Source organism: Oreochromis niloticus, linkage group LG10 (genome assembly GCF_001858045.2).
Source record: "Oreochromis niloticus isolate F11D_XX linkage group LG10, O_niloticus_UMD_NMBU, whole genome shotgun sequence".
NCBI classification, from domain to species: domain Eukaryota; kingdom Metazoa; phylum Chordata; class Actinopteri; order Cichliformes; family Cichlidae; genus Oreochromis; species Oreochromis niloticus.
The window spans coordinates 27150432-27175940 of record NC_031975.2 but is presented as its reverse complement, the minus strand read 5'-3'; the positions used below and the strand labels follow the sequence as shown (position 1 = coordinate 27175940).

At 40.4% G+C, this 25509-nt stretch overlaps 1 protein-coding gene across 1 annotated transcript in view; it reads left to right on the top strand.

Annotated features, from left to right (window-relative positions):
* Window positions 1–9709: 9709 nt before the first annotated feature.
* Window positions 9710–25509, top strand: part of rad51d (RAD51 paralog D) — a 26843-nt gene continuing 11043 nt past the window's right edge. Inside the window, exons 1-3 of the mRNA XM_003453438.5 lie at window positions 9710–10161; window positions 10244–10305; window positions 15997–16115. Coding sequence (XP_003453486.1) covers window positions 10080–10161; window positions 10244–10305; window positions 15997–16115 — 263 coding nt within the window. The 5' untranslated portion in view covers window positions 9710–10079. The remainder of the gene's footprint in view (window positions 10162–10243; window positions 10306–15996; window positions 16116–25509) is intronic.

Genomic DNA, 25509 nt, shown 5'->3' with positions numbered 1-25509 from the left:
TCAAAGAAGCAATTCACATCTGACCAGCAGGTCAAAACTTCCACTTACATAAGACTGACAGGCAGAAATATTTGTACAGATAGTAATGTTCCCAGGAGAATGAATCATAATGGCTTTGGTGATTACCTGGCTTTTCCTCAGGCAGGGTCTCATTTGTATTTCAGAGTAAAATGCCTCTATGGTATGACTTTAGACCTTTGCAGTCTCTTAACTTGTCATTTTGTTCCATAATTAGGTCAAACTTTTAATTTGTCCAATTCACTTAGTATTTTATAACGGCAGTTATATAGAGTTGAGAATGACTTTGGCCTGTATTTACATACTGGCATTTGTTCCAAAAACCTTAAAATAACCTTAAAATAATCCAAAATATGAAGGAGGCATTTATTAAAAGGTAAGATGAAGAGAACTGAGACCATACAAACTTTCCCTGAAAGGGTCCCAAGTAATGGTACTTATTAACAGCTTTTCTGAGCTAACAGTGCAAAAAATGGCCTCTTGATACACTGCTACAACTGAGTTAAGTGTGATTTTGTCTTATAACATAGGTTATAATATTGCTCATAACATAGGTCAAAGGATAAGTAGGCCTCATTTAATTAAAGTGAACCTATTTAGTTCATTTTCAGTTCAAAATTTATGTTCTTGCACTTAAGTTCAAAATAATCAGTTTTGGTTTGATACTAGGTAAAGGCACAGCCTAAACAAACTCTTTTAGCTCCACCCCCTTTAAAGCCACCTTCCCTTTAGGCCATCTTTCTTCTGATTGGCTGCCCCTCTCAAAGAACAGCAGATGGGTGGAGTTTCTGTGCTCACTGCAAAATCGATATGCCTGAGTGTGAACTCCACATGTTAAGATTTCCCTTTTGGGGAAATCCTTAATCCAGTTTTTTCCAGTTTCCATTTAGTACTTGTACATCGACAGATCTCGCTATCTGAAACTTTGATTTTGTTTAATATAAGCACCACCCCCGTGGAGGGGTGTAAATTAATGTCATAAAAGGAGGAAAATAGGTCCTTCCAAATGAAATGCTGTAATGTGGCTTTCACAGACTCCTGGCACAGATAAGTGTCTGGTGTTCTACAAGTGAGATTTGACACCACTCCCTGACAAAAAAAAGATCTGCTAATGGAAGCCGAAACATCTCAGACCCCAATCTCTGCTCCTCTGCATGTGTGAAATTGGGTGGAAATGTGATGACTGGGACGGCTGTGGTGTTTGTTGTGAAAACAAGCTACGCATAAGTGAGGCTGAAATGGCAACATTGCTTCCATTTGGTAAAAATGGGACTTAGTCATTATTTACTCTGCTGGGTTGATATGCTGACAGATCACAAGGGGGTCTCTCTTTTTTTAAGGCATTCATACTTCAGATATCGAAGCCATTTGAAGTTTTTTTTCCCCCCATACTGTCCTATGCATTATTAACTTCCGCTCACTGGGGTTGGTGCAGTTAGAGCAAAGGTGGTGCTGCGGCCTCTTCATTTTTTCAATATCCTATCGATCCAAAGTTCAGAGTGTCTACGAATGTGCTCTTTTAAGATCAGTCTACAAACTTAAGTATTTTCTTTTTTCCTGGCCATACCTAACACTTTATGAGTTTGACTGCATTTCAGTTGCCTTCTCCTACAACTGTTTTAGAGACTGTGTTGATAAGATGATCTTCCATCAAAGCAGATATTCTTTGCCATATGATTTCCAGCAAACAGCGTCACTTTGTGTGACTGGCTTTTGCCTCAAACTAATTAAAAGCACCACCGCTCAACATTTCATTTCTGTAGCTTGAGAAGATGGTGAATGCTTTTTTTAAAACTCCTGTTTCATCTCGCTGGTGACAGATCTTGTTTGAACTCATTCATTTATTCAGATGTTGAGAAATGTTTGAGCACATCTTTTCATGTTTAACTACTGGCTGCAGTTCCTTCAAGTATCCTGCTCTTCTACAGTAACACTGAAGGCTTCACTGTTCCAGTCAAGCTGCATTTGTATGTATGGTTTGGGTTGAGTTGGTTTAAGGAATTGGTTTTGTGACGTCACACCGGATTCGTTTTACAAGGCCTAACTGAAAATACCTCAAAGTGCTGAAATATATTTGTAGGAATTGAGCTTCAGAGTAGAACAGTAGAAAGAGAAGAGCAGAGCTGATCCAAACCGCAATAATACCTACATGTTGCAAAAAGGAACCTGAAGTCCTGGTAAAAAAATTCAAAAACAGAAAGATATTTTTAAAATTTAAAATGTCCATGCATTATAGACACCGTGCCATCACCCATGGGTCTGAACTCCACATACTGAAGACTCTGGACACTTATGTTGATATCATGTTGGCTTTTTGGAGCCAGAGGTCACCATAGTTGAAAGAGAGGGTGGAGTGCATAGTTATATGCACTCAGCTTACAACTAGCCTAGTGCATATGTAACTAGCCTACTATTAGTGTGTATAACTAACCTGCTAAAGCAAACCTGATCAGCAAGCTGCACTCATAAACTCTACTGACATCACTCACAGACACGTATCTACTAATTGCCGCTTGGTTACATGTCATGTCTATGTCAGCACACTTCAGCCACACTCCTAACATTGAAACCTAACAGATTCCACACAGGTGAGCTATATATATGTATATATATATATATATATATATATATATGTATATATATGTATATATATATGTATATATATATATGGAGTCAGGACGCCAGGTCAGGGGGAGATATCATCACCCCCACCCGAGATTGGGTACATAGCCCCAAGTGCGATAGGAGAAGGATCGTTGAGTGCGAGAGGAACTGACCTGAAAGATAGGATCATGGCCAAGCTTGAAACCTGGACCCCCCCTAGCCGGTTACCAAGATTACGTGAAGTACCCTCAGAAGGTCTGCTAGATGATGTTAATGCAGCACTACGGATGATACCTACAACCACGATTACCGACACTAACAAGCTGATCTACACTACGGCAGCAGTGATCAGTGAGATGCTTGGCTACAAGTTGAACAGCCACAAGGGGCAGTACCCTCCATGGAGAAGGAGGCTAGAGGGCAAGATCAAAGTAGCACGAAGGGAGGTTAGCCAACTAACGGAGTTGCAGAAAGGCGCGACAAAGAAGGTGCATAAGAAATACAGCAAGCTGTCCATACCTGAGGCCTTGGAAACTGCCAAGCAAAGACTCACAGCCTTGGCCAGCCGCTTGAGGAGGTACACCAGAGAGATAGAAGGCAGGAGAATAAACCAGCTGTTCTCCGCAGAACCAGCAAAGGTGTACTCTCAGTGGCAAGGGAACAATAACAGAACAGCACCACCAAGGCTGGAGACGGAGCAATACTGGAAGAGCATATGGGAGAAGGACGCAACCCATAACGGCAATGCTCAGTGGCTAGTGGATCTGAGGGCAGACCATAGCGACCTCCCTGAACAGGGTCCAGTAACCATCACAGTGGCAGACATCCAAGAAAGGGTCTCCAGTATGAAGAGTTGGACAGCACCAGGGCCCGACATGGTTCACGCCTACTGGCTGAAGAAGCTGACTGCACTCCACGAGCGTCTGGCAGCACAAATGAACCAGCTGCTAGTTAACGAGAGACACCCGGAATGGCTAACCGAAGGTCGGACGGTCCTGATCCCCAAGGACCCCAAGAAGGGACCGGTCCCATCCAACTACCGACCAATAACCTGCCTCAGTACTACATGGAAGCTCCTGTCAGGCATCATATCGGCTAAGATGAACAGGCACATGGGTCAATACATGAGCGGGGCACAGAAAGGGATTGGCAAGAATACCAGAGGCGCAAAACACCAGCTACTGGTAGACAGAACAGTCAGCCGAGACTGCAAGACCAGACTGACCAACCTGTGCACAGCCTGGATTGATTACAAGAAGGCCTATGACTCAATGCCCCACAGCTGGATACTGGAATGCCTAGAATTGTACAAGATCAACAGGACCCTAAGAGCCTTCATCAGGAACTCAATGGGAATGTGGCACACAACACTAGAGGCCAACTCCAAGCCCATAGCACAAGTCACCATCAAGTGCGGGATCTACCAAGGAGATGCTCTGTCCCCACTGCTGTTCTGCATAGGCCTGAACCCCCTCAGTGAGATCATTAACAAGACTGGCTACGGATACCGACTACGGAACGGAGCGGTTGTCAGCCACCTCCTGTACATGGATGACATCAAGCTGTATGCCAAGAGTGAACGAGACATCGATTCACTGATACACACTACCAGGCTATACAGCAATGACATTGGAATGTCATTCGGGCTGGAGAAGTGTAGTCGGATGGTAACAAAGAGAGGGAAGGTAGTCAGAACTGAGGGGATTGAACTACCAGAAGGCAACATTGCAGACATAGAGGACAGTTACAAGTACCTGGGGATCCCACAGGCGAATGGGAACGATGAAGAGGCCGCTAGGAAAGCTGCAACCACCAAGTACCTGCAGAGGGTCAGGCAAGTCCTGAGGAGTCAGCTGAACGGTAAGAACAAGATCCGGGCCATCAACACCTACGCCCTGCCCGTGATCAGGTACCCTGCTGGGGTAATAGGCTGGCCAAAGGAGGAGATAGAAGCCACTGACATCAAGACAAGAAAGCTCCTTACCATGCATGGAGGGTTTCACCCCAAGTCTAGCACCCTGAGGTTGTACGCTAAGCGGAAGGAAGGGGGCCGGGGACTGGTGAGTGTCAGCACCACAGTCCAGGATGAGACAAGAAACATCCACGAATACATCACGAAGATGGCCCCAACTGACAGCGTGCTCAGTGAATACCTCAGGCAGCAGAAACCCAAGAAAGAGGAGGAAGGCGAGGAACCATCATGGAAGGACAGGCCCCTGCACGGTATGTACCACCGGCAGATAGAGGAGGTGGCTGATATACAGAAATCCTACCAGTGGCTGGACAAAGCTGGACTGAAAGACAGCACAGAGGCACTAATCATGGCAGCACAAGAACAAGCTCTGAGTACAAGATCCATAGAGGCTGGGGTCTATCACACCAGGCAAGACCCCAGGTGCAGGCTGTGTAAAGATGCCCCAGAGACAATCCAGCACATAACAGCAGGGTGCAAAATGCTAGCAGGCAAGGCATACATGGAGCGCCATAACCAAGTGGCCGGCATAGTGTACAGGAACATCTGTGCCGAGTATAACCTGGAAGTCCCGAGGTCAAAATGGGAGATGCCCCCAAGGGTGGTGGAGAATGACCGAGCTAAGATCCTGTGGGACTTCCAGATGCAGACGGACAAAATGGTGGTGGCTAACCAACCGGACATAGTGGTGGTAGACAAACAGAAGAAGACGGCTGTAGTGATCGATGTAGCAGTTCCGAATGACAGCAATATCAGGAAGAAGGAACACGAGAAGCTGGAGAAATACCAAGGGCTCAGAGAAGAGCTCGAGAGGATGTGGAGGGTGAAGGTGACGGTGGTCCCCGTGGTAATCGGAGCACTAGGTGCGGTGACTCCCAAGCTAGGCGAGTGGCTCCAGCAGATCCCGGGAACAACATCGGAGATCTCTGTCCAGAAGAGCGCAGTCCTGGGAACAGCTAAGATACTGCGCAGGACCCTCAAGCTCCCAGGCCTCTGGTAGAGGACCCGAGCTTGAAGGATAAACCGCCCGCAGGGGCGCGCTGGGTGTTTTTTTTTTTTTTATATATATATATAGATAGATACGTATATATATATATATAGATAGATATATATATACATATATATATATATATATATATATATATATACATATATATATATATATATATATATCTACAGCTTCTCGTGTTCCTTCTTCCTGATATTGCTCCCAGGCCTCTGGTAGAGGACCCGAGCTTGAAGGATAAACCGCCCGCAGGGGCGCGCTGGGTGTTATCTACATACATACATACGTATATATATATATATACATATATATATATATACATATGTATATATATATGTATATATATATAGATATAGATATATAGATATAGATATATCACCTGTACTCTCAAATGCCCCAAATGCTTTTTAATGCTATAAAGTTAGTCATTTTAATGTCAGAGGGTACGAGGATTGACTCACTTTTTGAGTCAGCCTCAAGTGGCCACTCCAGAAACTGTAGTTTTTTGGGGAGTTTTTTTGTAGTCCTGGTTGTTTCTTCTTGCTTTTAACGAATATTTTAGCACCCTGCCTGCAGCTCAAGCCATCTCGTGTCCTTTAAAACCAATCACGGTTCACAGAATCCAGCATGAGTCACTCGTGATCATCTGCTTAATCAAATACAAGTTAAGCCTTACTTTACTGCGGCGCTGCATCATTCTAATTAGCTTTCTATTTTTCTTTCACTAAATTTAGGTTTATAGTTACAAGAACGCACACACGTACAAATTCTCATTTTCTTCTACACCTCTGGCCCTTATCCTGCTTTCAGTATCAATGAGATCAACTTTAAGCCATATTAGTAAAACTAATGAGAAAATATTTCCATGCATCAGATGTAAAGTTAAGTGCTTAAATGAAATGGGGTCTTAGAACATACTGTACACCTCACGGACCAGTATGTTTCCTTCATTTACACCCACAGTATGTACAAAGTGTTTTGGTTCAGGAAACAAAATAACCTTTCAGAATAGGCCTTCAGTAATGGAGTGAACAGCAGAAACTAAACCACTGCAAACCTGAACTTCATCATTCATTCAGCAAGTGATTAAACTAGTATCTGCTCTTTATCCGTAACTTTAATGCAATTCATTTAGGAATGTAAAAGGTTTTTAGAGGAATCTTTATAGCGCTCTGACATAATCATATTTTGTCTTGTATCCCTTCCATGGGATATCAGATCTAATAAATCCAATTTTATTTATATAGCACACAGCGAATGAAATTTTAAACTGAGCACACCCTTCTCCCTGTAGGAGATTAGGAAAATTATTACTTTGAATAGCTAAAGAAAATAAGATTTTTGGGCATAAAAAATGACAGCTAGTCTGCATAGTGTCCTCGTTTCATACAAGCTGGGAAATATTTGCTTACAGAAGAAATTATATTGTTTATGGACATAAAAAGCTGTACTAATGATACTGCCCTTTCATTCCAGAAACACATCCAAGCAGAGCACACATTCACTGATAGAAATCGGGTAGATGTGCTGAAAGAGTGGCCAGCTGAGCATAAGGCAGTTCCTTTTCGAGCTTGTGATGATGAGCATGTGACAGAGTTTATGATCGCTGTATTGTTCGGTAAGAGGTCACTCTTAAGATAAGTGCACTCAGGGCACTCAGGACACTCAGTGCCCAAAGTGCTGTACTACTTCTGCACTTGAGATAACTCTGATTCTTGCAGAAGGGACAAGGTAAAACCTAAAAAAAATCCTTCGAATATATAGACCAAAAAAACAAAATCCAAAATGGAGTTTGTGTGAGGCTTTATTTCCTTGAGGCAAAGAATAGAAGAATATAGATATTCTAATGTCACAGCTGTAACAGTTGTTTCTCTTCATTTTCTTTAGTTTGTTTACATTTACTTATCCTGCATTTATCATGTGTGTTATTTTATAACAGAATCACTTTGGGATTAAAAAGCATTTTGAGCCAAGGACTGAAATTTTGACTTGCTTTTGTTCATGAAAGTGAATTCAAGAGTCTCACCAAAAACATGTGGTTCAGAAAGATATGCACTGATCTACAGTATGGATGCATCTTTACGCAAACCCCCAAGTTAATTGCCACTCAGAACAGAAGATGAAATACAAGATAACAAAGGCTTTAATGCATCAGAAAAAAAGGGAACACTTGAGTGTGGAAAACCATCCCTTGAGACAATAAAAAACAAACATTTGCTTTCATTTACTATAAGCTGGAAAACTGCATTCAAATAAATACATATTTTTCTTTTTTGCCAGAATGTGTTTTTCATGCGATTGATGCCAAACCTTTCATCCGTATAGACTGTCGGTTATTATTTTTATCCAAACTTAATCTGTGGAAGTTTGTCACTGAAAAAAAGCTAATAGCTCAAAACTTTTGAGAAAATAACTCAAAAGTTTTTCATAGTTATTTTGAAATTTAGAGTTACAAAATTTTAAAAAATGCCAAAAATCTAAGTTTTCCACTTACTATGTTGAAAATTTGAGTATCTAAGTAAAACAAATACATTAAAAAAAGAAGAAAGGGCTGCAGAAACAATACCTTCAAAATCCCAATCACCCTGTTATCCACTAGAATGTAGCATTTTCTTTTAAATCCTGTCCCGTCTGGCAGATTTTGCAATCAGAATTATGATCTCAATGTGCTGTTGTGCCAAACACAGTTTGCTTCTTCAAGATCAGCTCTATAAATTCTGTACGGACTCCTCTTGTTCAGGGTTTATCTGCTTATTTCTTCATTTCTATTCGTCTTATTTCAGTTATTACATTACATGTGGTATACAGTATGGCAATGTCTAAGACAGGACAGGCAGGAAAAAAATGAAAAAATATAAAACAAACATACAACACACCTGGAGCACTTCAATAGTCTTCTTGTGGTGTGTGTGTGAGAAGGTGAAAATGTACCTGAAAATGAGGGTGGGAAGCTGCAATAATGCCCCCTTGGTGCCAGAGGCAGACAGAGATAAATCCAGAGCCCCCAAGAGGTCCAAGCCACTCTGGATCACCAAGGGAGTTGGTCAATGACCACGCCAGAACATCCAGCCACGCGCCCTGGAACCAACATGTGCTTGCAGCCCAGTGGGGGGTAGCAGTGGCCAGCTGGGAGCAGTGGGGAGGATGAACCCCTTCCTCCATAACCATGCTCCACAGGGGCCAAGGCTCAGCAAGCCCCAGACACAGGCCCAGCCATGCACACACTTACCATTCTCTCACTAACTCACATACCCACCTACCAAACGACTAATGACACACAGAGACATACAGGGACATGCACACACATCTAATGGAGATGCAACCAGAGCACCAAACAAACAACCCGTAGACCCCCGTACCTGGCAGGGTGTGTGGAACAGGGGTTTAGGAAGATGCCCCTCCAGTCAGTGTTGAAGGTGCTATGTTGTGCAGGTGTGCTGTGGAGTGTGAGTGTACAAAGTTTACAAGATGAGTATTGCTGTATGAAAACTAGAGTGCTGTTAAAGTTGGGGGCGGGGGGCGACACAAGCACCCCTCTGCTGAAAAGTAGTGCTAGTCCCCGCCTCCACCCATCCCCAAGACCCTCAATGTCTAAGTTGCAGATAAAATTAAGGGGCAGTTAGCAGTGAAGGATTGAATGGGGCCACGGTAGCAGCCCCACCCATTACCCTCTACTTAACACACCTGCCCCCAAGGCTCTATGGTTGTGGTGATGTTGTGAACCATAATGACTATAGTGTAATTAAAAAGGAGGGGCAGGTCGCCGCAGTACAGCCAGCAGAGCCACATGAATGGCTCTATCCACTGTGATCTACGCCACTTACAACCCTCCAGCAAGACCCTGCATGTATGAGTGATGTTTTCTATGAGGGAGTCTGAGGGAGGGAGAGCCGGGGTATGTTAGACCGGGAGGTAGAGGGCTACCTCTGGGAGGAGAGAGACAAAAAATGTATTTTTTCTACAACTTTATTTCAGTTTTTGGTTTAAGTCAAAGACTGAATGAGGACAAATCGTTAAAGTCCACAACAGTTACAGGTGTGTTAAAATACACTGCAAAAAATAGGCTAACGTACGCCTTAACAACAGTATACTACATTACCCACAAGGGAGTGGGTGCAAACTATCCTACGGCAAGCAACAAGCCTTCGCGCATTTTCCCTCGAAATAAGCCTCCGCGTACGCTATGAACGAAGTTAAGGAGAAGTTTTTGCAGAAGTGTACCTGTGTCAGTTCACCAAGTGTTGTTACGTTTTAAATTTTAGGAACTTTATTTATACCGACTTTAACAACGCAAACAGCGGGAGAGTTTGCCAAAGTTAGCCGCAAAGCTAAAACAACTGGCTGGGAAAGCTAAAAACAACTGTAGCTAGCGGCATATGTTATGTTAGTCAGGTAACCTCTTTTTTTTTTAGTGAAGGCTTCATCGTGTGTCCTGATATCTTTCGTCATATGTGAATCAATCTTAAAATATGCAAGACCATGGTCGTACTAAGAGAGGGGATGTGTCCTGGACTGGATGAAGACTTATTACGCGACCTTCGTGCTGCTGATATTAAAACAGGTGAGTTTGTGGGGGAATGTGTCTGTTTTAGCTTAATCACAGACAAGTTATCGATAACACATCTGATTTCTTGGTTTCACAGTGGAGGACCTGGTTTCATCAGACATTGAGGGCCTTGCTCAGAAATGTTCGGTATCCTATAAGGTATGTATAGCTTAAACTAATCATAGATCCCTAAAAACACGAGATGGTCAGTTTCCAGCTTACGCAACATATTACTCCCATTTAATCGAGGTGCTGCCTCGAAATTATCCCTATCACAGCAGTTTATTTAGTGGTGTTAGGAAGGAATTTAAAGTGGGCTTGTAATGCTGCTCCTCATTTTCTGCCACAGTCCATATTAAACATGGCCAAACTTGCTTATAATGAAGTCCGTGTATGTACAAGTAATCCCTATGAGTCATAAGCTCAGGCAACTGCTTTAAACCTGCAGTTTCAGACAGTTTTTTTTTCTACTCTTGGCTGGGTGTGATGTCAAAGGGAGTAAATCTTCTTAATATGGTCATCTCAGGTGCACAGCTTTTATGAGACCTGTTTGTTTGGTCCAGCCAGTCAGCAGAGAGTTGTCTAAAAGGGTTTGTTTGAGAAAGTGGATGAACTAAGGAGCTGCACAAAGGTTAGATAGGAGATAAGCATTATTTTGTGGGTGTGAGTGCTGCAAAGCTATTCTAGCGTAAGTCCAAGAATTGAAATTCTAGATTTGGAAATTAGTTTAAAAGATGCCCTTTAAATTAACACAGAGATCACCCACATGTTATAGCTGGCATAAACCCTGTAGGCCAGTATCTTCTTGAGCTTAGATACACACTCCCACATGCAGCACAAGTTTCCCATTGTGTAAGTGGTTTATATTATTATGTGGGATACCTTCTTTTTTAAAGTCATCCATAATGGAAGCAGACCTCCCACTGGGTGCATTATATATACCCACTGCAAACAAGCTCATTTGGTTAACAAGCCAGGAAGGGCTGCTTTTTATTACTGGGTTAAATCAAGGTTAAGCATCACATTTGCTTCCTATCCTTTCCTATATTTTTTTGTCCAGATCTGCAGTTAAAACTGGTTTTATGCTTTGTGTTGATATAATAGAATATCAGCATGAAAAATGTATCTAAAAAGAAATGAAAGCGATATCTATATTTCCACAGAAAATGATAAACGGTGAAAAACTTTCTAGCTAAAAAAGAAGCTAAAAACCTCCTTTTGAGTTCCCCCACAAAGTCCTTCATTATCAGTCTGAACCTGCAAGGATAGGTCAGCTCTCTTAGTTTTAAATCATTGTACAGTGAGAACCAGAAAAAAAAGCAGAGATCATGAAAGAAATCCTGTCTAACTCAGAACTGACCTTCTGGGCAGATAATGGTAAACTATTTTTTAGACCATGAATAGTGTTTTCCACCAAACTTTTCAGAGATATAAGAACACAAATGATCATGAAGGGTACCCGGAAGGGTTTTATAAATAAAAGTGTATCGGGGAGTACTTGTGTGGGTGGATGGGGCACTGAAGCCAACCCAGACTTTCTTGGTAAAAAGATGAGTGAGCATTTCCGTCAGTAAACCATCCTCTGTGGTCTCTGTGTCTGGACATGCAGACTGAACATGTATAGGATGAAAATTTTGCAGCCCCAGGGGGATTAAAAAGCTAAGAAATTGCAAGAGAACATTTAGAAAGGTGCAAAATAAATTATGCTGTCTCCATACTTATACACTTGCACCATATCTCTCCATATAGCCTCACTGTAATTTCACTTTCTACATTTTTAAAGCCAATTTTCATGGAGGAAACCTTCACCAGATTAATTTGAAAAACATCTTCCAGTTTCGGTACAGTAAACCATGTAAGAGAAATAATGACCAAAATGCATTTTTATAATGGAAAGGGACTTTGAAGACGTTTTCCCCATGAGATCATTATGCTTTTCAAATATTGTTTTTTTTTCCATCACTGCCTGCAGCAGGCTCAGGCTCATCCCAGTGGCCGAGCTAGACTTTCTAACCAGCTTGCTCGGCACTGCAGGCATCCCCTGAGCTGATTACCGGGCATCCCTGTGCTCCATCAGACTCCTGCTGTTGATTTGAACCTGCCCACACAACGGAGAGGAGGTCAATGCTAGGTCACCTATACATTTATCTGACTAAGGCGGCCTCATACTGTTCAATTAAAGCTACACAAGACGAAGTTTTCATGTAAAAACATACCTGTCTCATGAGCCTACAAGCCAAATTTGGAGTGCCAACCTTCTTCCCACTAATTGAGACCCAACAGATTTGTCTGATTTCCCTAAATAAATTTCAGCTGTTGGGCATGAAGTCTAACAGGAAATCCTCTCTGCCCAGAAGGAGAGACTAATCAGAGTGTAACTCTGCTTAACAACATTAAGTGCTCTTTCTAGAGAAAGCTGGACTGCCCAGCATTTGATATTTTTGCGGTTGAGCTTCATATGAAGCATCACACATCAGCCTGGTTAGTGAGCAGTGTTCTTGTGCAGCTGTAATGCTGGAGGAGCCAGTGGAATACAGTCGGTGTTTTAAAGAGAACATGAAGCTAAACACAGCTCCGTGCACACATGCAGGGATGTTTTATTTAAAACAGAAACCCAAAGATCATGAGAGAGCAATAATGACGTATAGATTTGTTAGCTGTATTCTATTCTACATACACCTACGTCTCTAACAATATTAGATCTGGAGCAAGAAAGCAAGGGAGAAATTAACTGTATGTAACGCTGGGTAATGAATCTATAGAGACTAGTTTGCCAGCTAAGCAGTTTTAACTTGTATGATGTTACCTATTTTTCTATGTTAAGTAAGACATCTGTGTAGTATAATTTAATTTTATTAAGACATTATTGTCCATTTGAATTTACAAGAACAATGAAAGTAATGAAGAAAACACAAAAATGTTACCAAAAAGCACCATGTCGCAAAACCACAAGATGGAGTTTCATGGGAAAAATATCATTTTTTTTATACTTTTTTTTCTCTTGCATAAAGTTAAGAGTATGTATAGTGAGAAGACAACACTAATATATTTGCCACAGGCTATTTAACCCTTTAAGACCTACCATAGAACCAAGTCCGCCAGAGCTTATCTTTACATTTTACATGCTGTAGTGCCATTTGTGGGAGCATTTCAAGTTGCTATACATCAATACAACCGTTATAGCTCAAATTTTAATAATATGTATGCATTAAGTAAATAGTAACTACATAAATTGCAAAAAAGTGCAATAAACAACAATATATGGTTTTTTTTACATATATTTCTAGTTAGAGAAATTCAAGAGGCTTATCCCTCAAAGCTGTAAATACAAAAAAGTTGCACAAAATAGTTTCCAACCACGAGAAATTTATTTTGAGTGTCTTCATAGTTTTATTTTTGAGATACACTAATTTTTATATACTACAGGAAAAATGAAAATAAATATTATAATGCAAATTTGCAAAAAAAACTGCATGTGCATCAAAATAAACTATTTCCAACAGTGTAATTTGACTTCTAAGCATCCCAGAAACGATACAGAAAAGCAGAAAGTCAGATATGACTTTTACAAACACCAACATAGGCTTTGAAGGTAAAAAACTACATTTTCCGCGAAAATGACGTCACTTCCGGTTTCGGACAGGTAATGGCGGACATACAGTTGTGCTGACTTATATTCCAACTAGGAAGTGTTATGAACACCTGATCGGATCGGCAAAGCGTGTTTCTGGAATATTATGTTTTTGTTGCTGGAAGTGCTTTTTATGCAATTTTTGCAAAGCTATACGTGGAAGGAAACCGTGACCTAGGGCAAGCTAATGGAACAAGATGTAAGTACAACTCCTACGGTTTCATATGCAAAAAAAAATTATTGCGCTACCTTACGTGGTTCCAGTTCTACAGGGATTTCAAAATAGTTAGGCAAAACGGAGTGTGCCTGCTCCGACCAGTTGTAAAGGGTTAATGATATATTTTATGTAATAATTTATAAAATTAGGGTTAGAAACGATAGAAACGATAGAAGACAATTGGCACGATAGACACTTTTCTATCATCCACACGATATATATCTTCATATCACCCGGCACTAGTGATACCGTAATAATACTGTGTCAGGATAGCTTATTGGTGTCACCGGTGGAATTAAGAGTAGAGAAAGAAGTAAGGAAGCTGTTGCTTTGCTGGTGCCTCTATCTCAACGTAATAACAACACAAAGACTAAGATGATGCTGACTGGTATATTATAGCGGGTCAGCTTCAGTGTGCCTTTTAAAATCGTCTCTAATTCTACTGGAGAAATTGAATATCTTCTTTCAAAACTATATTCTGTCACTGGGGGTCGGTTCCACCAATTCATCTTCATTAAGCGTGGTCCTAATCTGGTATTTATTTTACAGTCTTTTGAATTTACTTCAGGTTGGTTGCGGCGACCTAGCTAAGCCTAGACTTTACCACCACCTGTCCTAGCATTCACTTGTATTCACATGTGAGTATGACTTGCCTGTTAGCACGTGCTGCTTTGTGGCAGTTATAACAACTATATACTGGGGGTTTTAACCAACATAAGAAAATTGGCTAATTGAATACAGTAAGCACTAAACACTAATTGCCAGACAGTATAACTTGCTAACAAACAAGGAGCAATTGAGTAGGAAATAAATATTGCTTTGACATGAGCTCAGAAACTGATTCATGGAAAAAAAAAGATTTCCAAAGGAAAGACACTTTTTAATTAAACAGAAATATCCATCAAAGGGGCTGGCATCCCAGTGCTATCGTTGACATTTGTGGAGATGATTCACCTGCTTTTCTTGTTTAGTCAACATCGGAGCCAAGTTAGACCAACTGTCCCATGATGGCTCTTTGGTTAGTTCAGATGGATTTCTTGTTATTGCAATCTCTCAATAAGCTGCTCATTGTTGTGTCCAGCTTATTGCGTCCTTTCTATCTAGTGGCTGTGACATGCATGTTTCCTACATGTTGGTCTTGACTTTGCAATTCGAATTGATTGCTGGTGGTAATAAGAAGGTCAGACTTTGAATGCCACGTTACGACTGACTTATCTTAAGACGGTATTGATGTGGTGGAGGTGGTGAGCATTTTCTAACATGGACGTCATCAATTGTGTTGAGAGTTTTTCACTTCAAAGTTAGGATGTGATTTGCATCATTTTCACACACACCAAAGCATTCTGGGGCAGCTGGTGCCCTTTGGATGGGCGGGCATTATCATCCTGAAAAGGTCGCTCCTATCAGGATGGAAATGTTTCATGGTAGGTTAAAGGTGATCACTCAGAACAACTTTGTACTGATTTGACTTTATGTCAACAGAAGTGGATCCAAACCATGCAAGAAAAATGTCCCCGACAGCTTAATAGAGTCAAGAGATCGCCTCACAGCTGGGGTCAAGGGTTCCTCTCTTTCCTTTAAGTTGTACTCATTTGTAGCGGCTGAGCTGGAATACTGGCAGAAACTGAGCTGATTCGCTAATTAAACTAACTGCTAGTCCCTGCTACCATTTGGATAGTATGCCCAAAATGAAGCTTAAAAAATAATCCACGATATCACTGTCTCAACTTGTTTTTTTTCCATCTAAAGTGATATGACATGGAGCAAAACCAAGATCTGGCATTTACTTTAATTATGAAGCAAATGATAAATGAGGGCATTATTAAAACAAATATCCTTCTAATCACATGAAAACAAGCTGAATTTTTGCATTTCGATTATAATTAAAATGACCCAGTTGGAAATAAAACTCCCCAATCTGGCAACACTGAGTTTTTTTGTGTTGCAGCTGATTCATGCAACATTTGTGTGAGCCTCATATGCTGTCATTTTTCTATTTCAGGCTCTGTTTGCCATCCGCCGAGTGCTGCTAGCCCAACACACAGCATTTCCTGTGTCAGGTGCTGATCTGTATGAGGAGCTATTGAGCTCAACAGCCATCCTCTCCACTGGAAACCCCAGGTAAAGACAATGCTGCTCACACAGCAGAGCACGCTTCTTTGTGTTTCAGGGGCTGGAGGGGATTTAACGACAGGCTCGATGCCACAAGGAAGGTTCATCTCCAGAATCAAATATGCATTCCTGAGGACACATTCCTAGGGTTTGAAATGCACTGGCTTTATTTTTTTTTTTTTTTATCTTTTCCACTAGATTAAAGTCTTTGAAAGTCTAATGCCATGATCTTTGATGAACAAAACTTTCAGACTTTGCCAAATAAATTTAAGCAGCTTTGTTGGGGGATAAAAGTTTTATTATGTTTGCCAGCTTTTCTGTTCATCTTTGCAAACCTACACGGGCATTGCAAAGCATGTAAAGTCAATAGTATCATACATTAGCAAAGATGTTTTGTATCTTACATCGATCCATTTTTATCAAACTAGAATCTTCATTCTCAATCAATGCTGAAATTCAGTTTGCATTGAACTATGCCGGATTATCCATCTGGAACATGGCTGCTGCTGTTGTTAAAAATACATCTGAGCAAAAGAGTCTTTTAGAAAAAGGCCTGCGTGCCACATTCCTGCGCTGAGGAAACATTTTAGCAGCTAAAGCTGACTTTTTTTCTTTTTCTTTTTGCTTGTTGTTCCATTTGGCTCGTAAACGTAGCCTAAAGTGGTTTCTGATATATCAGCTGCATTAACTTGGCCTCCAGCTTGACTACTTTCCTCTGAAAAACAAACACCACTGGCAAGTCTTTCAGAACATTTTTTGTGGTACATCAAAAAATTAAATTTTCATGATTTGACAAAACCTCGAGTTCCCTCTGCAACCAGCACAACATTGTATTACAGCAGTACTTACAATTAACCTGTAAAACTGAGACACCGAATCTGATGAAAGGTTTCGCACAGAGGTGTGCGCTGGAATCCGAAATTCAGCCGTCTGTATGCAGTCAAAGAACAAAGCCTTCCACATAAATATTCCACTTTTGGATGGGAAGTACTCTTCAGCCAGGACACAGACTTATCTGGACGAGTCTTTGAATTGGGGCAGCATGGCATAATTTATAAGCTGCTACCTTTTCCACAGTTAAACTCACTGTTGTAGCATAATTAATGACCACAGGTGTTTTTTGGCCTCCCCATGGTTCTTTTTTTGAAAAGTGGTTTTCATAAATTAGTTAGTGCCTTGGATTAGTGATATGAAACTGAATCAGTCGTGTGAGCACAGTAGTGGGATTTGTGTGTGTCTTGGCTGCGCTCTACTGGTGGAAAGGTGAACTGGTGAATGATGTGTTTTGATGTCCGTCGTGTCAGTTTGTACTGTGAGTAAGTTGTTTGCTTCATGTACAGACAGACTAATGAAACACACACTTACTTAGCTTTACGTTTATTAGAGACTACAGCTTAATGTGGGTTTAAGCCTAAAACTGTCTGAGTAATAGTAATTTCTGTTTAAATTAAAATAAATAAAAAGTTAGAGTAAATATCACAAACACATCTTGTTTTCTGTGTGGTTAAAAAAAAATAAGGCCAAGTTTTTTTTCCTTCAGTACCTGTGTGTTATTAACTTAAAGCCTCAATACAGTAGAGAGACAATCCGTAACATTAAAAAAAGGAATAATAGAAGAAAGAATATGATAACTTTTTTGCTTGTTTGTTTTCTGCTTTGTTATTGAAGTTCAAAATGAAATAAAAATTGTTGAAGATTAAAAAAAAGGAATAATAATAATAGGATGATGGGATATCTATCATAAGCCATGGATTTAAATTTAACAGGTCCTCAGTTCCCACCGCTTCCCCTTTAAATTTGTAATTTTAATCTCTTTAAAATTTGAATTACAACATTTTTAGGATAGATGCAGATATTTAGTGATTTAAAAACCCGATATTTCAAATTATCGGATGTTATATCCCAATATTTGGTACATCCGTTTAATTATGTACTCATTTACATAGACTTCCCTGTTTATGCTCCTAAAGAACTACAAAAAATTGTACTCCCCAGTAGTATTTATTTATTTTTCTTTTTTCACTTGTTCAAAGGCACTTTTCCCTTTCAGAATCAGCATTATTTTTAATGTTGGGATTATTTGTAATACTTTTTTATTGAAAGGAAATAGTGATTGAATCTGCTGGCTGCTTCTGTGGAACACCTGGAATTTTGTAGTTATTCCCTTCCATAGTGTCCGACATGAGTGGTTCCAACTTTCGATGCTGAATTGTTGTGTTGCTGTGCTGAAACCCGCCAACATGTGGTGAATTAGTTCTGTTTTCTTGCCACAGGCATGTTGATTGTAGAAAAAACATTATTAATTTTAATGACAAATATCTATCTAGTGCTTCTTCTGTTTAATTTCAGTTTTAGAGAAGAATCCAGTTTGAATTGAAAAATCCAAATATTTAGTTTTTATATATGTTCTTAACCATGAACACTGGAGATGCCTTTGGTGCCTGAAGGCTGCAAAAGCCTTTAAACACTTTCTTTTCTTCTTCCAGTTGTTTTGATGTACACCCAGTGAAGAGGAAACTTTTTTGGTTTTATTTCAACAAGACAAATTTAATGTAAATAAAAAATCAGGTTAACTTTCCTGCTAAAACATTGTAAGTATGGAAAACTTTCCTTGGACTGTCAAAAAGTTTTGAGCTCCTTGGATATAGCTGAACGCTTACTGTACCTGTCTCGTTAAATATCAAAAGGGAGCTACTTTTTGGTCTTTAGCAGCACAGAAATTCTCCTGAAACTTGCATTTAATAGACTTCAATCGTAGCTCAAGCAATAAAACTCAAAAGTAGTTTAATAGTGAATGAATGATAAATATTATTTGCTTGTGTGGCTGCTGAATATCAAACAATATGTACAAAGTAAGGCAAAATGAAAGCTAAACAAACCTTATCAGATTTTCTGGCCGCTGCACAAACGGGATGTGTGATGATGACTGATAGTGATTCAGAGCTATCTCATGCAGCCCACAAAGTAATTGTGCCAACACTCGATAGCGCGGTGATAGCAGAATAGCGTGTATCTGAACCATTGTAGAGATGTTTGGCTGTGATCAAGTGCTGAAATTCAGCACCAGATCAGAAGACTCACTTAAAACCTCATTGAGAATGGCAGCGATTTTCTTCTGTCTGAGTCTTCTCATGAGGAATTCAGCCTTGAAGCTCAATGTCAATGGTTAGTTAATGAAGCTTAACACAAGTATTACACAAGTATCACAGCCCCCCTTAAGTAAGATCCTGCTAATTCCCACTATTTGTTTAAATAATCATTCTGGCACGGGGTATGGCCGGAAGAAAATATCTGTCCACGGGAATCTTAAAATCATCTTTTATAGAAAAGCAGAGTGCAACAAAGGCTGAGCCTCTTCATTGCTTCCTTTCCTTGGGGTCCAAGGACTGCACAGTCTTCTGAGCACACTGATGAGGGCAGCCCGTGGGAGATTTTGAATCTGTGACTTTTCAAGGGCAATCACTTTCATCCTTCTGAGTCCTTACAAGAACCTAACTTGACGATCAACAGTGCAGCTCTCACAGCACTGTTGTCACAGAAGGCAAGAATAATGCAAATACATCCATACCCACCAATTCTTCTCTTCAGAGTCACGCCGTGGGTGGTGAGAACTGCTATCAAGCAGCCACAGGCTTCCAGCGATGCTTAACCTTCAAGCTGGAGGACCTTGGTTATGTAAATTTAACTGCATGTCTGTCACATCCGTCATCACGAGAAAGATGAGATTCCACAAACTGCACAGATCACTGATCTGAGCTTCAACAGACACAAATCAAAATGCCGAAATACTGAAAGAGAATAGTTCCGTTTCCCTGACTTGGATTAGGCCTGCTGTGAGACCATAAACTTGTTTTTTGGGGTTTTTTTGGTAGAGATCTTCATTGAATTTTTCTTTTCTTCTGGGACTGGACTTCAACCGTGTCTGGAAAACTGCCTATGATAGAAGTCATGAGAATATAATCATTTATATAATCATTTTTTATTACTTTTGATTTTTACTTTCTTTGTCATGTCTTTTGTGAGCCCAGTTTAGTTTCAGCTATTTTCCAGAGTGGGTTTGTTCATTTCACTTTGGTTTTAGAGGTCTAACTGGAGATTTATGCTTCAGAATGAAATGTATACTGTAGCTACATCGTTACCGCAAACGCCTCTCAAACCCTATGCCGGGGTGGGGAAGTCCAGGCCTCGAGGGCCGGTGTCCTGCAGGTTTTAGATGTGTCCTTGATCCAACACAGCTAATTCAAATGGCCAAATTACCTCTTCAACATGTCTTGCAGTTCTCCAAAGGCCTGGTAAGAACTAATCATGTGATTCAGTGTGTTGACCCAGGGTGAGATCTAAAACCTGCAGGACATCGGCCCTTCAAGCCTGGACTTCCCCACCCCGTCATATCCCATAACCTACGGCGTAACCTGACGTTCTCCTGTCTAGAAATGTAACCACACGTCAGGTCGACGCAGACGAGAACTATTGCGATCGGCCTCTTCAGTACCATCATTTCCTCCTGCGCAAAATATGATGATGATTATAAATATTGGCTGGGTATTTCTTAAGGATATTCTGATCATTGCAGTGGATGCATCAAGACACATTGGCAAAGGGTTAAACCAAACAGTATTTTTAGGTATTTATTTATTTATTTTTTTGTTTTTGTAATTCTACCTTTTATACCACCACGGTAGATTTGAAATCAAACAATAAAGATGTGATTGCAGTGCAGACTTCTAGCTTTAAAAGGTTTAACAAAACTATTTGATTAATGATGAGGAATTGTATATATTTTCATAGCAAGTGCCCGATTTTTAGATGCTCAATAGTAGCATAATTTTACATGTAAGGATTATTTTTAATACTTGAAAATCTTCAGCAGTCAATGACTGCCTGCCCCTTAGACGCCATGGGCATCACCAAAGAGAAGCTCTGCTAGGCCTTTACTGCAGCCACCTGAAGCCGTTGCTTGTTTGAGAGTCTCTCTACCTTCAGTGTTGTCTTCAGTAACTGAAAGCATGCTCTGTTGGGTTGACATGAGGTGACTGACTAGGTGTTTGAAGAATTTCCCTTTCCATTGCTTTGAAAAATGTTATTTCAGTATGCTTTAGGTCATTATCGGTTTGCACTGTGAAGCTGCGTCCCATCAGTTTCGCAGTGTTGCCTTAATCTGAGCAGAGCATTTGCAGTTTTGGGAAGCTGACCGTTTGCCATCTCTCTATATGTCTTGGTTGGTTTTTCAATCTAATGATGCCCTCCTTCACTTCCATCGTCATGTCTTTGTGAACAGTGAACAGCTACTAAATGCAAGTTCAACACTTGGAATCAAGTTCAGGTTTTTTGGAAAGAGCGAGTCTCATCCAGCCATAATGCTGCTTAATTCTCCAATTACTTCTGAGCCTCTGAAAATGAGGGACTTTGTATAAAAATGGCTTTAATTACTGAACAGTTAATGCAATACTTTTGCTAAACCCTTTGAAATAAAGGTGGAATTTGCGCTTCAATCACTTTCATTGTTTGATTTTAAATCCATGGGGGTGATGTAGAGGGACAAAATGAGAAGAAAAATTGCCTCATTGTCAACAGACCTGACTGTATGATTAATATATAAACTGATACTGCAGAATAAAATGACTCTTTTTTTTTTTTTTGGTCATTAAAGTAGAAGTGATGTAAGAAGAATAAGAGGAGTCTACATGTGACTTTGTATTCTGTTACCAGCAGCTGTCAGTTTCTGAACCAGCTGACAGTTTTTGGTGTTGTCTGCTATCGACATATTTGGGTCAATACTCAGTAAGCATTTAGGCTCAGCAGTCAGCGTTGACACAAAATACAAAAAATCGACCAAAACACACCAAAAACTCTGTTTTTCTCGCCTGCAGCAGCTTCTGGTTTCCTCAACTTTCCGCTGACAGTTTTCTTAATATTTCTCAGTGAGGAGTCGTCTATATGATTGGAGAATTAGCAATTTTATGGCCATTGGTTGTAGTAATTCAGTTTGAGAGTGAATGCTCTTCCTGTTCTGTATTTCATACAAATCGGTTACCTTTTCCACTTAAATTAAGTAAAAATCAGAGCTGCATAAAATACTTTGTCGTTGCAGTTGGGAACAAAGGTGCACACTATGGATTTTAAAATAAACATTGAGGTGAAGCCGCTCGAGATTTTATCAGGTTTCCATAAACCATAGCGATGATTTGATGTTTCTTAATGAAGTAATGCACTGAGAGTTGCAATTGGCTATTTTTACATTTTTATGGAAATGGATTTGTACCTTTTGACTTTTTATCTAAAAGACATGTTTTTCTGCTAATGGAGTTGAGTTGTTCATCGTTTGTACTGATGACTCAGCTGGGAGAATCGTGCATCATTTTCTGTGCAGAACATGGCAGGGTATTTGTACCTCCTGTAACCCCTGGCCTCTTGAATTACTCCTCCTACCTGTCAGAATAATTGTAGATGCATAAGACATAACAAATCTAAGCAGTAATGAGCCCAAATGGTCATTTGAGGTGATTAAGAGATATTATAAAGGAGTTGATAAACACTGCTTGACGTGTTCTGCTTTGGGAAAAGGCTCTGATAGCATCTTCAGCTGTATTGGATTGTTTTTGCTTTTTCAGCATTGTTTATGAGAACTTGACTGTTGCATTATGTCGTGAAGTTTGATGAAGTAAGCACTGAGCATTAATTAAAAAGAAAGATACCAAAATCAGCTGACTCATGTGTGAGCTTATCGGTGCCCCAGTAATGGACGGAGCAGCCCTCCAAGCACAGATGTGGAAACATGCATTTCTGTAGTATTTCAAGCTTTAAGTTATGGACAGGGCTGTAAAATAACTTGACAGCCGTTCTGCTTCTGCTCGGCAGAACTCTGATGTGAAATCAGGTTGTAAGGATGAGGTTAAAGCAGCCTCAGAATGATATGAGATGTTGACAGCAGGTTGTGAAACTTTCGACCATGGCCTTCCTTTTAATCACATCTGTAGCATCACATAAGTCGAGCCCGCTGCTCACTCAGTTCAGTAGGAAATTAATGGAGCTCTGGTGATATACCGCTCAAGTTTCTTGTGGCATGAACACATAAAGAGAGCGGATACACCGGGGTCGAAGAGGTTGCGTATAAACGACCCAGGGCGTGCAAGAGGGGAACTCGGGGGAGATTTACTTGCACAGCAACAATGAAACCCACAGCAAGACTGACAAGTCTGTAAATCCTAAGCACACTCTCATCACTAAATATAGTTGAAAGCAGCATCTCTGACTGTTGCTGCAAGAGTTTGCGGCACTTGAATCTATTTGGGATGAAAACAGTTTAATATAGAAATATATATAAGTGAGGAACGATTTCAGAACTGTTTGCAGCCCAAAGGGTGTCGAGTTCAAACACCAAGTTTGGTGTGAATAAATAAAAAAGTGGTTATCTTGAGATATTATCTCATTTCCTGTTTGTCTGCTTCATGTGATAGTAGCTCTACAGAACTGAGCTGCTGCGCTGAATAAACAGCAGATTTTAGGAACAGACTTTTTATTTATCCCCTTGTTTTTTATTCATAGAGACAAAGATTCTTTATGAATAATTAAAAAAAGGAACTGTTTTAAGTGTCTCAACTCTTCATGAAACTATCTTTGAACATTTAGAGATCATATCTGTGCCCACTGTCAGTGACTTTCATCCTTTATGCTCACATCAGTCACCTGAATACTGATGTGTCCCCAACAGACAGATATCAATTTTGTCACGTCTACATGCATCGCTAACTCGAGGCCACACAATAATATGTTACTGGGATGGTTTCCACAGAGAACGAAAGATTTACCATTAAAGTATTTAATTACACTTGGGAATATTTCTGCACATCGTTTAAAGACTATAGTTTCAGTTTGGAATGATCTGTGGTCATGCTGCACATGAGATTTTATGATGTTCATGCCACAAAATTAGACTTTATACCTTCAGTTATATATTTAAATTATACTCATGCATCTCAAAAAAATATTGTGAAAACTTTGCTTTTTTCAAAATGAAAATTAACTTTCAAATATTCTATAGTGATTGCAACATTCTTCATTCACTTATCTATGTCGGTTTGCTTTTTGGTTGAGAGTTTTTCCTCCTCGTGTCACAAGAACGTGGTCAATCACCTGATTGTTGGGGTTTCATCTCTAATAATATTAGAGTTTACAATGTACAATATAAAGCGCTTTAAGGTGACAGATGTTGTGATTTGAAGCAATATAAATCAAATTGAATTGAACTCATTCATTCATTCATTCATTCATTCATTACTTAGCTTAAAGCTCTTGAAAAAACCCAGAAAAATACTGGAAACTCAGTATCTCAAATTATTATAATATTCCATTTCAAGTTTGAGTAAGTTTTTGTTCAGTGCACACAACTACACAATCATGGGGAAGACTGCTGACTCTGCAGTTGTCCAAATGAAGATCATCAACACTCTCCAAAGGAGGGTGAGACACAGATATTAATTGCTGAAAAGCCTGGCTGCTTGCAGCATTCCTTACCAAAGCATATTTATGGAAAGTTGGCAAGAAGTCAATTTCGAACTTGAGGAAGTGTCACTGAGGCCGGTGTGACTTCATCACAAGCCACCACTTACAGGCGACATCAGGGCTGGAGCAACAGCTGTCACATTGCTAATGTTAATTCCTAATATCGAGCTAGTCCTGAACTAGAGGCAACATCAGAAGTGTGTTGTCTGGGCTAAACGGAAAAAGAGCTGAACTCTTGCTCAGTGGTCCGAAGTCCTTTTTGCAGATGAAAGTAAATTTTGCATTTCATTTGTAAATCAAAGCCGTAGTCTCTGGAGGAAACATGGCAAGGAACAGAAAGGTGTTTGAAGTCTCGTGTGAAGTTTCTGCAGTTGGTAATGACTTGGTGTGGCTCATTTGCCAGTGCTTTTGGTGACTGGGCAGCTTTATTTGGTCAAAGTCAATGAAGCCAGATACCAGGATCACTTCCCAGCACTGCTGAGGAGTTTTGTGGAAATGCCGATTTCCTTTTCCAGCAGCACTTAAAACCTGCCTGTAGTGCCAAAAATACTACCAGATGGTTTGCTGACCGTGACTGACCACCCAGCTTACCTGACCTGAAACCCAAAGATAATCTGTCGGACCGCTATCAAAGCAAACCCTCAGTGCCTCAGCAGGTGTAGCTGATCGCCTTCAAACCACATTGATGCTTTGGTGCAGTAAATGGCCTGTATTTATATAGCGCCTTACTAGTCCCTAAGGACCCCAAAGCGCTTTACATATCCAGACATCCACCCATTCACACACACATTCACACACTGGTGATGGCAAGCTACATAGTAGCCACAGCCACCCTGGGGCGCACTGACAGAGGCGAGGCTGCCGAACACTGGCGCCACCGGGCCCTCTGACCACCACCAGT